This window comes from Pieris brassicae, chromosome 2 (genome assembly GCF_905147105.1).
Source record: "Pieris brassicae chromosome 2, ilPieBrab1.1, whole genome shotgun sequence".
Classification (NCBI taxonomy): Eukaryota; Metazoa; Arthropoda; class Insecta; order Lepidoptera; family Pieridae; genus Pieris; species Pieris brassicae.
This window is the reverse complement of record NC_059666.1, coordinates 14,308,620-14,325,702: the sequence shown is the minus strand read 5'-3', so window position 1 is coordinate 14,325,702 and position 17,083 is coordinate 14,308,620. Positions and strand designations below refer to the sequence as shown.

Below are 17,083 nucleotides of genomic sequence, written 5' to 3'. Positions count from 1 at the left end.
ATTTGCAAGTAAAAGTGGACGGACGAACTCAAACACAGGGAAATCTATAGAATGTTTATTTGAAAAGTTATTCCGAAAAGTATTTTTTATACAGCAAACGGACAGGAGGCTCATCTGATGTGAAGCTCATAGACACTCTCCAGACTCTCCAGTGCGTTGTCGGCCTTTTGAGAATTTTTACGCTCTTTTCTTAAAGGTTGATTTGGAAATACTTTAGTGGGCAGCTGGTTCCACATAGTGGTAGTGCGCGGCAAAACTGCTTTAAAACACGCTCAGTTGTGGTACGACGAGGTGATACGTTTGGAATTTCGTATTTCGATCGTACAAGTGATTTAAATTTGTGTCAAATTTATATCTAACCCGAGCAAATCGATGAGTGAAGGCGGTTGTTGTTCCTCGCTATGTTCAATACTCTCGTCTGGGGACACCTCTGCCTCCTCACCGGAAGATGGCGTCGAAGTGGTGGGTGACTCGTGGGGCTTTACTTGTAACCTATTAACAATATTACATTCTCATAACCAAAATATTATTTCTTCAATGCTTTTAGTTTACAACTAGTTCTTAAAATTCCTAAAAATATGAAGTTTTTTCTTATATATACAGATTTGGCCTTTGACTCTGCGGAATATTGTAGACAGTAAGAAGTCTCAATTTAGTTTTGATAATAAAAAGACCGTGATCAGTTGGGATTTCTACTGAACTCCCAAACTACTGAAAACATCCAAACGGACGAAGTCTAGATAATAAAACTTTTATTCATGACATATTCTGACAAAATTCGTATATCGCTAGTCTAGTACACTATGAAGCCCCTGTATTGTGGGTAGCTATATAGTAGTACAATTAGTCAGTAGTACATTGTATATGTTTAAAACAGTTTTTTACTTACTGGCCATTATCCTCTTTAGTTATATCTAGACCGAAAGCAGAGACTTGCATTTGTCCTGTATCATCTGCCGCTGGCAATGCGGGTAGATGGCGAGACGGACCTGGATATCAAACTTGATTTAAACACAGATAAAGCAGTAGTTACGATATTTGTAAAGATAATGGTGGTGTGGTGTTTGGAATAGCTTGAGTAAATAATCAAAATTTGGATACTTGTGTTGTCGATATTGTGATTTCTCTAACAATATTTTTTTAATAAATTTACAAATTTTACTTTCAACATTTGTAGGTACTAGCTTCAATACTAAGGTGCAATTATCATATAATTAATTTTATTAAACACACGACAATAAAATCATTAACGCAGCGAATCTTTCATTAGTTTTTATGTATTGAATTTCGATTAGAAGCCAATGTTAGATAACATTTTGAAACTGTTAGAATTTGCGTTCTGCATTATGAGTTTTAAGCGTTCGGCCACCAATTTTATTTTGTCTTTTAAGTTTACTCCTAGCTAAGCCACTTAATATCATTTTTTTTTGTCAAATGAAAATTATTTAAAATATTACATATGTAATTAAAAATATATTTATTGGAAGTTAACTATGAAAAACATCAGATAATGTTCCCCGAAATGTTTATGCAAATAAAAATCTTTTCATATCTTGTCTTTATATATACTTTAAAAAATACTCTCATTTACGGAGTATAGATCATGCCAGACTCGTTTAGTGACCGAACATAGCCAAGCTGCCACTCTAGTACATTTTTCCCTTACTTTGTGTGATCAATCTGTGTTTAAACTGACCGATTTTCTCCTCCTCAGTGGGTTCTGGAGGCGGAGGTTCATCTACATGAGGTCCACGCATCAAGCCGAGTAATACGCCGAATATATACCTAGATTAAAATCGTATATCAAACATTGTGTTAAAATTACTAGAATCAAAGTAATCTAAGATCTACGTGGATATGATATTGAAGGACTATTTTAATGGATCAAAATATTAAACTAAGTCAAAAGCGTGTGTGAAATATTTGCAACAAGTTTAAAAGATTTTAAAAAATCCGGGTTTTAGATACAGCCTAGTATTTTTTGGCAGTGCTATTTTATACATTGTAGAGGCGAAATAACGTGGTCAAAAAGGTCAATCATTAAAGTTTTTATTTAGACCAGGGGGCAAATGGGCAGGAGGCTCATCTGATGTTAAGTGATATATGCCCATGGACACTCTCAATGCCAGAGGCTCGCGAGTGCGTTGCCGGCCTTTCATAGATTGATACGCTCTTTTCTTCTAGGACCCTAAGTTGAATTGGTTCGAAAATACTTTCCGTGAAGCGATGTGTGATGATTTGAATATTTCATAATTATGACTTCAAAAACGTAACGTGATGAAAGATTCTAAAACCATGAATGTATATTTTAATATCGCTTAATAATCTTTTACATAACTCTAAGTAAATTATAGGTTTGAGATAGAAATATTTCATAGAATATTTAGTGACCATTACCAATGACTGTGCATCAAGTTAAGCATGGAATGAAACACAATTTTTATGAATCTGTATTTGTTAAACACTTTATAAGTTTCTTATGACTTTTATTACCTTCGCGACTTAGTTTGTCAAGTATACGTAAAGTTTTCCATCCTGGATTCGACTCTTGCCAAGTTTTTTCATAACTACAACTAGAATTCCCATTCTCAATCCAAATCAATTTTATCAATTCAACATTGTTCTTGATACTCAAGTGTCATGTTTTTATTGGGTTATCCCAGTCACTTATATAGAATATAACTTTTTAATGTGAATCGTAAATCTTTATATATAAGGCAAAATAAATTGATAAGTATTTCTAACTAATTTTCAACTGTATATATGGAAAGAGACTGAATACTGAAAGAAAACAATTTTTAACCGGATTAAAGCTATTTGTGCTAGTAAAAATTGTTTTCTTTCAATGTGTAAAAGTTATGTTAACCAAAGACAATACTATAGACTGAATACTGTTAAATTTAGACAATTTAAAAGCCTTACCTTATAACGACAACAAATCCATATCCAATATAGTAGAACAGATAGAAGAAGAGTTTCAGGAAGCCAACCACGAGTTCCGCGGGTGGCATTTGTTGCATGTCCGCGATTTTGGCCTTTATATTAGATGGCGATAAGAACGAAAATGTTGCGGCTATCGCATCTTTAACCGATTGGTAGCCACGACGGAATGGATCTTTACCGGCTCTGAAAATAAAATTAAGAACAAGATTTAACATCGTTCATAAAGAGTTGATTGATTTGGGTACACACTTTGCCACAAAACTAAGTTCAGACGAACTTTCCCAACGATGTAGTAACGACGAAGTAACATCAAATAGCAATCTGTACAGGCAGACAAACCAAATCAGAAGAGCTCACCGTTCATCGTCATCATCACCCAGGTAAGTATAAGCAGCCTCGCGATTCTTTGGTCCACTTGCGGATTCCTCTGAAGCGGCCATCAATCCCGAAGCATGGGTCATCTCAAAGATGGCATCTTCACAGAAATTGACGAACGCCTCCAACTTCTCCTTGTCTCCGCCTTCTGTAACTATGCTGTAGAAGAACGCACGCTTCGATTCCTGCAAAAGGAATCCAATCAACTTGCTACAAAAGTACCTTAAGAAAACACTTTTTAAACGGATTGAAGCTATGTATTATGTATATTGTGTTATGTATAAAAAAGTTTATAAACTTATAATTATTTACATAATTGTATTTTTTTTCGACGTTTCGCGTGCTTTACGCGTGCGTGGTCACGGTGACTGAAGACAAAAGGTGTTGAAGGCAAAAGTAGCACAGCTGTGATACTTTAAAAAAAAATTATGTAAAAAATTATAAGTTTATAATAATAATACATAGCTTCAATCCGTTTAAAAAGTGTTTTCTTAATGTGTAAAAGCTTTGTTAACAAAAGACAATACAAAAGTACCTGTTTAAAACACGATTTAGATCAACTTTATATTGTGACGTGTTAGATATTAATTTTAACAAACATTATAACCAAATTGAATAAAACTAAGATAAAAAGTAAAATTTATGTATATGCAAATAACGGTTTCCGAACTGTTTTTTTTAAGTGACATTACACAGATCATTATTTAAATCGAATATTTTAACCCAGGGAAGTATTATTAGTATAGACTACTAAAACCATTGTATTAATCTATACGTAATATAAATAACAATCCGAACGGTGGTTTAGTAATTACATAAGGTTTTATATATCCGAAAAGAATTTTGGAGTACCAACATCGAATGAACGAGTTGTGATAATAAACTTTACTTATTAAATTTGCATATATGACAAATATTACCTTAATCTGTGGTTTCTCCCACTGTTCAATATTGGATTCCTTGATTTCGAAGTATACCCGCTCTATACGTTTAGAACCACCCATTATCTCAATTCTTCCAAGGAAAGGCTCGAAGTAATTCAAAACTGATCCGGCGGTTTCCAGGAAACGAGCAAGTCTAAAATAAAATTTGGTTTAATATACCTAATTCACTAATAAGTGGCCTTTCAAGTATTACGTAAGCAGGTTTATTGCAATTTATCCCCCCATCTCCTCTTGTCATCAAAAGTAAGCAAAGGCTCTCTAGCTCTCCTAATAGTACATAAGCGTATTAATTTTTTATAGGAATCCTCGAAAATGCATTAAGTTTTTAAGAACAGACAATGTGTGGGTAAAATGTGTAAAAAAGTAAATAATTACTAATCACCAAATAATCAATAATCATCAAAGACCTTCTATAGTGCTTACGTAATACTTGAACGGTATGTTTTACCTTGGTTTTCCCATATACTTTCACATTATAACAAATGTTTCTAAAGAAGGCGCTATTTTGAATTCTATTACTTTCCCAACAAACAAACCATTTATTCGCCAGGGATAAAAGTATGAAAACATTTGAAATACCACACATAACTATACATAAAACACAAAAACATCAAGGGGTTTAACCTTGGTATTTGTAGGGCTACACCACAGTAGAAGTTAAAATTCCTTATAAAGTAAAGAGGAAAAAAATACAATAAATACCAAAAAAAATAACTGTCCCTTGAAGAGGGAGATGGGTTATTTTATGGCACCATCATTACCAAACGGCAATGATGCGGTTATAAGAGTTCCGCAATACTGACCTGGGTTCATTTGGCATGTGTTCTGACAAGTTAGTAAGAAGTACAGCCAAGTTGAATCCAATTTCTTTGGCAGGCTCATGGAATCGATCGCAGAAGCCGATATAGTCAAGTTTACCGTCGTGGTTTGTCTCGCAACAAGCCAGAAGGAACTCTATCTCTTCTCTTTAAAATATAAAAAATTAGTTTTAAAAAAAAAATAGTTAAATTGTTAAGACCAAAAACAGACATACAAACAGAGGTCTCATTTGACGAAGTAAATTTTTTGTAATAAGTAAGAAATAACTGAGTGGGCCTTGTGGCATCAGCCACCGACGTGGGTTCGAACCCCGACTGCACACCAATGGACCTGTCTATGTGCGTATTTAACACCAGCTCATATAGTGAAAAAAAATGCGGTAACCGGCATGCCTTAGACCCAAAAAGTTAACGGCATGTGTCAGGCACAGACGGCAAATCACCTATTTGAACAAAAACAAATGATATCGAAATATATACAGAAATATAAGGTCCAGACCTTAAAAGTTGGTAGGACCACTGGTTTAAAGTAGTATTTGTGTTTGTTTAAGGCTCTTCAAAAAGAAAATAAATGCTTCCTTTGCTAAATTAACCAACCTATACTGATCCAAGCATTGTTATAGGTTCAGAAAAACAGAGGTTACCATACAAGCAATCGGCTCAAGAATATTTTTCTAAGAGACTTACGGGCTATAACTCTTCTGCTGTTCCATCTTCTCTTTAAAGTCCTTTGGCAGAACCCAGCCATCACTATTAGCGTCAATTTCTTTGAAACTGGCGCTTGATGTCAGATCTTTCAGCTTCAGGAACATATCAAAGTATTTCAGAATGAGTTCCACGTTAGACGCGGACTCTACTAGAGTGTCTACCATCTGTTTACCAATTGTTCCTGAAATTCATAAAAAATATTAAGAATAGGATTGGAAGAGAAAAAAATTAAACTATTGAAAGGAAACAAAGAAACAATAAGCTAATAATTATATGTTTATAATAATAGAAATAGCTTTAATCCGGTTTAAAAAGTGTTTTCTTTCAATGTAAAATGTAATGTAAAAGCTATGTTAACAAAATACTATATATTAAACTAATTCGGTTAAAGTTCTAACCATTAACAACGTTCCCCTCCAGCATAGACAGCATCATGGTAATCATGTCTTTCTGAAGATTTAGCAGTTCCTTCAGCAGGTCTACTTGGGAGGAATGCTTGGACAACTTGTCTTGCATATGCGAGAAAAGGAAAAGAAAACCACCTACTGCATCCCATAACCTGTAACAATGCATTCATATCTCGAATTCATACCTCATTATCATATGAATAAATACTTTTTCATTTTATTTACGTATGCTCGCAAACATCACACCTGTAAAAATGTGAATGCAAATACTTATGAAAATCTGTTATCGTATTTATTAGTACAAGTTTATAGTTTGTTTATTTGAATACATCATCGCTTAAAAAAATAAAACTTATTATGTTCTAATTCAGACATATTTAAAGGTGTTACTACTATTTGATATGTATATATATATGGATCACACTGGGACATAGGAATGGGCGAAACTGTTAATTCACATAAGACAGTTCACAATCGTGATAATTCATGAATATTGACTTAATTTTTGTATAAGAACGTACTCAAGTCTGACAAGAATATGCAAAACTAATTCCAACTAAATCAGGTAACATAACATTGGTGGCGGAATCTTTTTTCAAATAGCTTAAAATTAATTCTGGGCGTAATAATAATGGAACACGGAATCTAGAAATTTCTATAGATTTTATACGCAATTGTATCAGCCCCAATCAAAGTACTTAAACACAAATCATCAAACCCTTCGTTTTTAATATAAATCAGACTTATTGCAACAACATGAAGTCATTGTGAAGGAATCTCACCTGGAATGAGCTAACGCTTGCTGATTTTGCGTACAAGGTCCTTGAATAACTTCAGTGAGAGTGTTAAAGACCTGTGAAGCCACGCCAATAGCTTTGAAGAAATTCGCCTTTCCCGCTGGGTCTATTAGTTCCTGTAAATATTTGAGTCAGAACTAATTATATATGTATGTATATGTATTAAGTGATGGCGGTTAATGACAGCCTTTCGGAACCTGACAATAGCATAGTCAAATCAGGGTATTAAGGTTTGTATACCTTGTCCAAAATGCAGAAACGCATATTATTTGTTTAAGACAATAAAATACAAATATGTTTCATACTAACTAGATATTTGATTGTATATATACTAAGGCAGGCTAAGGTGGTCAATCACGCCTGAATAAAAGGACTACCTAAACATTAGGGCTAGCATGTGTTTTAAAATATTTATTTTTCTATATCCTAGAACATTGTTATAGAACATAGAACACTGTACATACATTAGTTCATTTGAAGATTAATAAATACAATATTTCAATAACCTTGCTGGAGTAATGCCAGTAGAAGTCCATGATAGACTCCTGAAGCCTTAGTAGATAATCTACTGTGCATATAACCACGTTCACCGTAGTGGTGTTACCAGCCTGAGTTCGAAGGTAGTTCTGCCACTCTGTAAAAATATATTTACAATAAGCAATAAAATCATACATTTTAAACGAAAACTACTTAAGGTAAATTAAATAAAGATTATTATAAGGTAAAATATAATTAAGGTTATAATTTACCCAAGTTGTGTCCTTCACAGGTAAGTTGTATGAATCTAAAAAGGGCGCATGTAAATTCTGCATCGTGCATATTTTTCTCACCCGCCGCGCCCTCCAAGCCCACACCCAGCCCTGAAATAATAAAATAGTATTAATACTACAAAAGATATCCTTAAAACACTATCAATATCAGTAACAACTTTTTAGGTCTGGGCCTCAGATCCTGCATCTGTTTCATGATCATTTGTTAATCGAATAGGCAAGTAGGTGATCAGCCTTCTTTGCCTGACGCACGCCGTCGACTTTTTGGGTCTAAGGCAAGCCGGTTTCCTCACGATGTTTTCCTTCACCGGTCAAGTGAATGGTAAATGCGTACAAGTTCATTGGTGCACAGCCAGGGATCCAACCTACCACCTCAGGCTCACATGCCAACACTGCTTCAGGCTCACAGGCTTCAGTTACGCACACAAATACACACTCACATTCTCTGTCTCATATGATTGATTGATTAAAATTATTTTTTTTTATAATAAAGTAAGCTGTAAGGTATTCTAAATACGTAGATTACTTGGACCAGTTCACTAATAAACCATGTTTGTTAAATTCGATGTTTTAGTTATTGTACCATTTAGTGAACAAAATAATACATACATTTTGTTCGCTTTTAATATTTATTAAATTAAATTCTAAACAATTTTATGACATATTCTTAAGAATTTTGGTAGAATTACGCATGTGCCATCATTGCTCATTGCTCATTTAACTCGTTTGGTTGTTTATGAATAAACGTCGAAAAACTGCCCGAAGAAGTATGGTCAACTCGGAGTAGAGAATAGATGAGACTCATACGCACGAGCATTTGTTTAACTTAGAAGTTATACAGTTTATGTAAAGTCAGTCAAGTCAGAAGGGAAAGAAGCGAATTATGGTGAATGAAGTCATTATTGGAATGTTTAATTTTGTAATCTAAGAACTAGATCAACTAGCTCTTTTAATTTCCACTGGAAAGCTCTAGGTGAATACTTTAATAGTTAAGGTAGATACAACATAATTGAATTGTGCATTGCGAAATAGACTCTAATGCAAAGAAGTAAAGACGATAATATTGTCTTTTGTTAACATAGCTTTTACACATTGAAAGAAAACACTTTTTTAACCGGATAAAAGCTATTTGTATTATTATAAACTTATAATTATATACATAATTTTAAATTTAATTTTTTCCGACTTTTCGCGTGCTTTACAGCGTGCGTGGTCACGGTCACGGTGACTTTACAACGTAATTTTTTTGGAAAAATTAAAAAAAAGTGTTTTCTTTTAAAGACGATAACAAAATTCTTAAGATTTCAAAGCAATAAAGATTCTTGTTACTGTAGTTTAAGCAGCTTCATCACGATTCATAAAATTTTCATAAGCAGTAAATTAGACAAATTCTGTACCTTCAGCTTTTGTGTTCCGTTCAAAGGCATCCAAGTCAAGTACAGAACAGGAATTCATGAGTCCAGCTATTGATGTGAAGAAGCCGACGTCCTTCTTATCTTTGAGGTGATTCAGCATACCCTGAAAGAAGGATTTTAAAACCTTTTCTTCAGTACCAGTTTGTTTTTAATAAAAGAATATTCTTATTAAGACTGTAACTCGACATATGCCTGAAGATTTCTTGGCAACGAAAGGTGACATCGAGATGCTCAATTTTGATTTTAATACAGGGATATTCCAACTATTTTTTTCTTCTACGCGTATTTGCAATCAGCCTTAGGGCTATGAGCAAATCTGTGCTGTGGTGCTGTCATGTGAAATGTCTTCCCATTGGAAACATCTACTCTTCTACTGCACAAAGCTACTGCCGGTAGAATATGGTGATGGTCTCACACACTGTTCTATGGCGAGTTGGCGAGCAAGTTCGTTCGGGCGACAGATTAACCGCTCGTTGTATTTAGCTGCCAGTTTGATTTCCTCTTTTATTTCTCATTTCAAGGTATTCGTGAACTTTGTATACTCCAACTAAAGAAAACTGTTCAAATTTGATCAATATCGATTTAATAGTTTTTGAGATATTCCACACAATACTGGAGGGACATGTATAATATGGGATCTTAGGTTATTAATTCTGATACAGATTTGGAATCGATTTCATTCAGAATTTAATATGATTAAGCTATATGCTACATATTACCACTTACCATCTGTATGTCAATGTTGCCCCCTCTCAAAATTGATATTCCCAATTGCAACGTCTTCATCACCATGTCACTGGGAACGCCCTTTGAAGCGGAGATGTGTAGTAGGACCATTTCGGCTACTCCTCGGTTGGCTAAACGCGCTTGGTGGAATAACAACTTCTGCTTTTCCATTTCTTGTTCCTATTACATCAAAATTTACTTTTTAAAGAATATAACTTAACGATTATGACTTTAATGGATGAAATATTCTGCAATAACAAACAACATCTCTAATCTTGGGAAACTTAGTTAATATAAGACGGCTCTAAAATAATCTAGTAGAAGTTTGGTATATAGATAGAGAGTATACGGAAAAGTAGCAGCGTTTTTAACTCTTATTTAATATTTTACATAATAAATTTACTTCGCAAAGTGACATTTTATTCCAAGAATTACATACCATGTATGTATCCATCGTCTTCTGCATGTAACATACCGTTATCAGTTAACACATTTTCAGCAATAATATAATTATACCTTATTATCAAGAAGTACACAAGAAGTTTACGCGAGAGATCTTTCCCTTATATGGATCAATACGAAATTATTACAATATTTACATAACTAGTACAGTAATCTATATAGAGACTGTCTCACGTTGACCATAAAAAGCACGCAAAGCGTAGTTATGTAAATAATAGAAATTTATCGTTTGCGAAAATATAACATTTTAATAAAATATTTTATGAAATATAAACAACATTTCAACATTAGAAAAAGTTAAAATTATTATGTTAAAGTATCTTTCAGTACGACTTACATGAATACTGGACTTTCCCTCATCTTCTCCTTCGGGTTCCCCTCCACCTTCCTCTTCTTCTCCCCCTTCTTCTTCTTCCTCTCCACAGGACTTCGCGATAATGTGCGCGTAAGACATATATAGGGGATCCTCCTAAAACGCGTGTTTTATGGTATTTGTGATTAAAGCCGTACTTACAGAAATGTCATATTTATATGAAGTGCTACGAAAACAAAAAGAACAAATATTCACCAAATATTTGAGGCTTGTAGAATGTTTGTAATCATAACAAATGTTATATATTTAGTATAATTTTATATTAAAGTGTAGACAACTTGATAATAACTCTTGTTCACGATACAATTGATTTATTTTCTATTTTGAAATAACTAATTTAGATTAAGTCTTAATACGTAATAAGGGTGTAGTGAGATTGTTAATATTTATAAGAAATGAACATGGGATACCATTTCATAGTTGATAGCTCTGACGGTACTAGAATAACATTATCTGGTGTTTTCAAGGGAAAAGTATTTACAATTATTTTTAATTAAGAGGTAGGCAATAAAAACAATTATATTTATAAATCGGTAGGGTTTGTGTGAAAAGAGAACTGTCATAGTATTCGAAGTTTAATTACTTTTTAAATTACGTTAAAAAATAGTAATTAGTACATTACGTATACTATATCTATAATATAAAAATGAATCGCAAAATGTGTTGGTAAGCGCATAACTCTACAACGCCTGAAACAATTGTACCAATTCTTTTTTTAAAATGTTCGTTGAAGTCTAAGGATGGTTTTTACGGCGAGAAAAATTCGAATAATTTCCGGGAAAACCCTAAAACAGCCCTTTTCTTTTTCCCATACAAACGATTTGTAAATAAAATGTAGAGTCAATTTGAAATTTATTGCTATTCAATAAAGTTTATAATAAATTACAAGCACTCATTGTTGTTTAAGCAATGTCGCGTTCCGAAACACAACAAGTAATAATAGCGCGAACCCGACCAAATTGAATTGTCAAAAAATGTCAGAGCTATAGATCATTAGTACTGATTTTTAATTTGGTTGGCTTCGCGATATTATTTCTTTTATTTTAGTTTCGGAATGCGACATAAAATGCATATGTTTTCACGTCATTACATCTGTCAAACACATCGCGTTAAAAAAAGGATTTAATTTTTTAATTATTAATTTAATATCCCTATCTGAGCAAAATTATTTGAATATATACTAATAGGAAAATATATCAATGAGGCACACAATTTTTAAATATTTGTCTCTCTAGCAGACATCCCAGTCGGGGTTTTTTAGTGGGTCACAGAAGAGTGGCCAAAGTTCGTGGAAGCGAAGATACTTTGGTCACCCGAGCTGAACCTCACACGGCCTATAATCAGGGTGATGGTTCTGCCATGAGATTTTTTGCGCCGATTATAAAATTGGTAGGAACAAAAAACTGCCACATTTCAAATCTTTTTGACAGAACGAAGTCTGTGGGGTCCACTAGTATATAATATAATTAAAGTTATATTAGTTACCATAACCGCTACGGTTCTCTTACCTGTAAAGCCCCGGAGCGCTCAGTCATAGCCCCGCGACAGAAAGTTGTAACGAGTTGAGTGAGTGGATCCGGTTTTCCTTCTTCTTCTACAACATCGCTCTTCTTTAATTCAGCATCTTCAAACGTTTGCTGCAACACATTTTAAAATACGTTAATTACAATGCCTTCACATAGATATACGAGTATTTGTTAGCAACACATTTTAAGTAAGCTTTCTAGAATGCCTTCACATAGATATATTTGTTAGTCTGTTTTTCGTATCGTCGTTGCAAAATATCTGAGTCAATGGAAACTGTTTTACTATTAATTAAAATTCACCAAATTAGAAAACTTTGGTTGAGTCCAAAAAATACTAAATGTTATAATTCTTTTTCTTTCTCAAAAATCTTCTTGCATTTGCCAAACACAGAGTATGATATGATAGTATGTAATTTTGCATTGAACTATGGGTTAAATGAATACATTGTTCTTACCGTTAAATCTTCGATCATGACTTCCTGTCCGATATTTTCTTCTTCTAACCAAAGTTCATAATAAGTTCTAGCGAAGATATTACATGCTCTGTGCCTGTAATCCAAACAAATTTAAACAATTTATAAATATTGGAGGCAACCTGTATACTTATTTAGAATTTTGTACAGAAATAGTTTTTTTTAATTATGGTCAGTTTTCAAAGCATATTAGTTTAGATGTTTTTTCTGGTATTTGCAAGTCAGAACCTTTCACAACCCTCAGATTTGCAGCACTATCTTCAGACAACTGTTTTTGATGTTCACTATAGGATACCAACTACCATTTTACAGCATTTCGTGACGACCGTCGTTCCACAACTGAGCGTTTTCTAAGGCAGTTTTTGCCGCGCACCACCACTATGTGGAACCAGCTGCCCACTGAAGTATTTCCGAACCAATTCGACGTCCTTGAATAAAAGAGCGTAACAATTCTTGAAAGGCCGGCAACGCACTTGCGAGCCTTCTGGCAATGTGAGTGTCCATGGGCGGCGGTATCGCTTCACATCAGGTGCTATTACATGAAAAAAAAAACGAAAGTTGGTCTTAAAGCGATAAAAATAATAAGGTTATTAATAATATAATCATTAAATTCTTCGTACCTACTAATTTTATACAGATGTATAGATCTCAAGCAAGCTATGGCAGCTCTTTTTCTCGCAGCGCAGAGCACTCTCTTCCAAATGTCAGTAGCCTGTTTTGGCTTTGTCGCCTGTCCACGCAGCGTGCAATACACTCATGCGGGTTAGTGCTAAGTTGTAAAATAATTGTTAATAAAGCAACGGTAAAAATTACTTTTGGGAAAAGGCAGTCGTAAATAAAAAAATTAAGAAATATTATATCACTCTTGCAGTAGGTGTACTACCTCAAATCGCATTAGGATAAGATTCAGAAACGAGACACACCGCTAAGTCTCACTTACGTACGTCAAAATGTTTTTGACATTCGGGAGTAGTAGTGCATAGTTCTCGGTTTTGAATCTCGTCTTAAAACGCTTTCGCAAACACGAATCCATCAAAGATTTGTCACACAAACCTATTTTAGTTAAGTCATAAATGTTCGAACTTTCATTAACTTTACACAATATTGTAGAAGAAATTAGTAATTATAGAGGTACTTCGTAGTAACAGTAATGACACTCTCACACACAAACAACACAAATGGATTTTAAGACTGTTCATTAAGGATAAGTAGTAGAAAAAAGTAGAAGGAATTACAACATTAGAGAGGGAGTACAGAACACGACACACATCTAATAACCTTGGCAAGGAATGAAGTGAAGTTTGCCGGAAACAGGCGATGACCGCGCGTTTACGTTGTATGGACACAACAGAACGATAAACGTTCTTACTCATTTGTTGGGGATGGTCGATCTATAGTTAAATAGTATGTTAATTTAGAAGAATTTATGAAATAAATAATTGGTAACCCAGTATATTTTTTTGGGGCTGCATATTTGCAGTTTAGAAAATGTACATACGATCATGGAACCTGCAAACAATTTAAGGTATTTCCACACCTTGAATTGTTAAGTAAAATGCATATCTATTTATATTAATAAAGATAAAATATAACATATATTTTATCTTTTATTAACATAACTTTTACGCATTGAAAGAAAACACCTTTTTAACGGATTGAAGCTATGTATGTATTATAAACTTATAATAATTTTACATAATTTTAAATTTAATCTTTTTCCGAAGTTTCGTGTGATTTACAGCGTGCGTGGTCACGGTGACTGAGTACAAAAGGCGTTGAATGTCAAAAAGTATCACAGCTGTAGAGAATGTTATATTATTTGTATTTATTTCCCCGGAGTTGTTATCGACTAAAACGTTTTTGCAGAAATGACTCACGGTATCTTCTTTTTTCGCGGATTATAAGTTTATAATAATACATAGCTTCAATCGGTTAAAAAAAGTGTTTTTTTTAAATCTCATATATTTATTAATCCTTCCTTTTAATTCCGAAGACACCAAGTTCGCAGAATAATTGACAAAAGGTGGTAGGCCTAAAGCTGACAATGTACTTATACATAATAAATATACTGAGAATTCAATGACTTTAACACACCACTCACCATATGCAGGCCAAACAACACTTTGCTCATAGCCACAATCCTCTCCACAGTGTCATCTATTATCTTGGCTTTATTTTCGGAAGTTTCTACGGTGATAGCTGTCTTACTCTTGGACCCGAGTTTGCTGTACAAATAATGTTGCCAGGACATTTCATCCGCCGGGTCAATTTTATCCGGCAATGTTAGCTGCGTCTTAGCAAATTCTGCCACATCTTGTTCTGACATTTTCTATAAGAAATAAAACAATTTAAGAACTGTTTTTGACTTTAACTAAATGTTAAAATAAATAATTTATAAAAGTATTTAGTTTATAATTGCCGAGTGAAAGATACTATAATTTCCATACACAACACATTTTTTTTACATATATGACTGGACTGCGGATTTTTGTACCCGAAAAGCTTATTAAAGCATTTGTCATAAGAATCAATTATTAAAATGCTTACCTTTAAGAACCTATCCTTGCAATGTTGCACCAACTCTTGTTCTCTTCCCGCAAAGAGGTTCAGACCAACCGGTAGAAGTCTCTTTAGACAGGCCACCATTAAAGAGGCTTGAACTTCCTTGTCTTTGTCTCTCTTCTTATCGCGATGCTTTTTCTTTTTCTGTAGTTCGTTTTAAACATCTTAATAAGATAACTTCAAGAATATTATTAATATTGGTAAAATCCTTAAACTCTTCAATAAGTTGTTTTATAAAAATGTAAGTGTTTCGTTGAGACTGAATTAAAGAAAAATATAACTAATTTTTTAAGCAATTTTGATGAAGATTTTAACTTCTTTGACATAAATAGGATTCAATGGAGTATGATAATTAATAGTTAACAAACTACAACAAGAAAAACCAAGCATAGGTAGAAATACTGTGTGAAATTTACAGACGAAAAAGAAACAAACATAAGAAATGAATTAGCAAAAAACCAAATTACACAATAATACAAAAAAATAACTAACTACTATAGGCACTAACATATAATAGACCTTTTGTCAGTTCACTCAACGGACAATGAAAAAGGTCCGTTAACCTATGTAATTCGCAAACTCAATTTATACACCTTATATGGGCCTTTTACAGAAGGTTTCTATCTGTGGGCAAATGAAGTAACGGCGGACGATGTCGCCTTCTGACTCTTTGTAGTCGACTGCCGAATTACTGTCCTTGCCATGTAACAATTATTGTATGAAGTACAAGCTCGACTTATCGGCGTACTCTAAGCTCGTTGTAACACACAATGTACCGACACAATGAGTGGGTAAAAAGGGTACAGACCGTGCATCCTAAGATATATGTGCCTCAAAAATTTGTTTTGTACCCGCTTCAACATCACCATTATATTTAATTTCACAGTGTACTCAAATCGCTGATTAATGCTCCATATGACTCCTGACCATCATGGAAGACTCTCACAGTAGTGATATTCATGTGAAGTCCTTGGCTTGTCTCAGTCCAACCCCAAGCTTTTTATAAGATTTTCGACAAATCTGTCTTATTTCTTAACATCAAGTCCGGTGTAAACACAACGCCGAGATCTTTTACTTGCGTCGCCTGTTTGATTGTTTCCGATTATATCGTGTAACTAGTAAAGGCACGTTAAAGCGGGTACAACTCATGATGGAACACTTTGCAGCATTAAAATTTAGATTATTTAAAATATATTCCATTCAGAGACCTCTGAAAGATGCCCTTGATGATGATTTTGTTGAATATCGGCAAATAATAGGCTAGAACTCAGGACCTCCGGCAAGTAATTAACCATGAGGACGAATTCGAGTGATCTGATATTCAAACCCTGACTAACTCCAGACCGAGTAAAATACCTTTTCTTTCCGTCGATCTCCATTTCCTATGAAGATGTAATTGTCCACCGTGTCAAACTTTTTTTTTATATCCAAGTAAACTACATCAAACTTGACGCCAGAATCCACTACATGCATCTCATAGTCCATACGTCATCAAGTCCAACAAATTCGTAGGCGTACTAGGTCCTGGTCTAAAGCCGTGCTGTTCATTGCGCAATTGAGCCGCTACTTGTGAGACGCTGCATTGCTTACTCAAACACCTTTGCCGGCGCAGACGATACAGGAATGGATAGTCGGTTCCAGGATTCCCTTTGGAACCTTAGTCGTTTTCCATTGTGCTGGGACAATATTTGACTTAAGACAAGTGCTAAATATATGATGAAGAGGCGCTATCAGTAGTATTTCAGATTCTCTAAAAAGAAGAAGTGGTAGACCACCAGAACCAC

The 17,083-nt window shown here is 34.1% G+C and overlaps 1 protein-coding gene across 1 annotated transcript in view; it reads right to left on the bottom strand.

The window, feature by feature from the left end:
* Window positions 1–17,083, bottom strand: part of LOC123720413 (ryanodine receptor) — a 98,425-nt gene that overhangs the window by 8,440 nt on the left and 72,902 nt on the right. Inside the window, 20 exon segments of the mRNA XM_045677005.1 lie at window positions 361–492; window positions 890–989; window positions 1,697–1,785; window positions 2,923–3,126; window positions 3,301–3,503; window positions 4,239–4,395; window positions 5,066–5,227; window positions 5,768–5,969; window positions 6,187–6,347; window positions 6,978–7,108; window positions 7,499–7,626; window positions 7,742–7,852; window positions 9,160–9,280; window positions 9,904–10,083; window positions 10,703–10,834; window positions 12,247–12,375; window positions 12,720–12,813; window positions 14,016–14,128; window positions 14,839–15,066; window positions 15,285–15,443. Of these exon segments, the coding sequence (XP_045532961.1) occupies window positions 361–492; window positions 890–989; window positions 1,697–1,785; window positions 2,923–3,126; window positions 3,301–3,503; window positions 4,239–4,395; window positions 5,066–5,227; window positions 5,768–5,969; window positions 6,187–6,347; window positions 6,978–7,108; window positions 7,499–7,626; window positions 7,742–7,852; window positions 9,160–9,280; window positions 9,904–10,083; window positions 10,703–10,834; window positions 12,247–12,375; window positions 12,720–12,813; window positions 14,016–14,128; window positions 14,839–15,066; window positions 15,285–15,443 (2,936 nt within the window).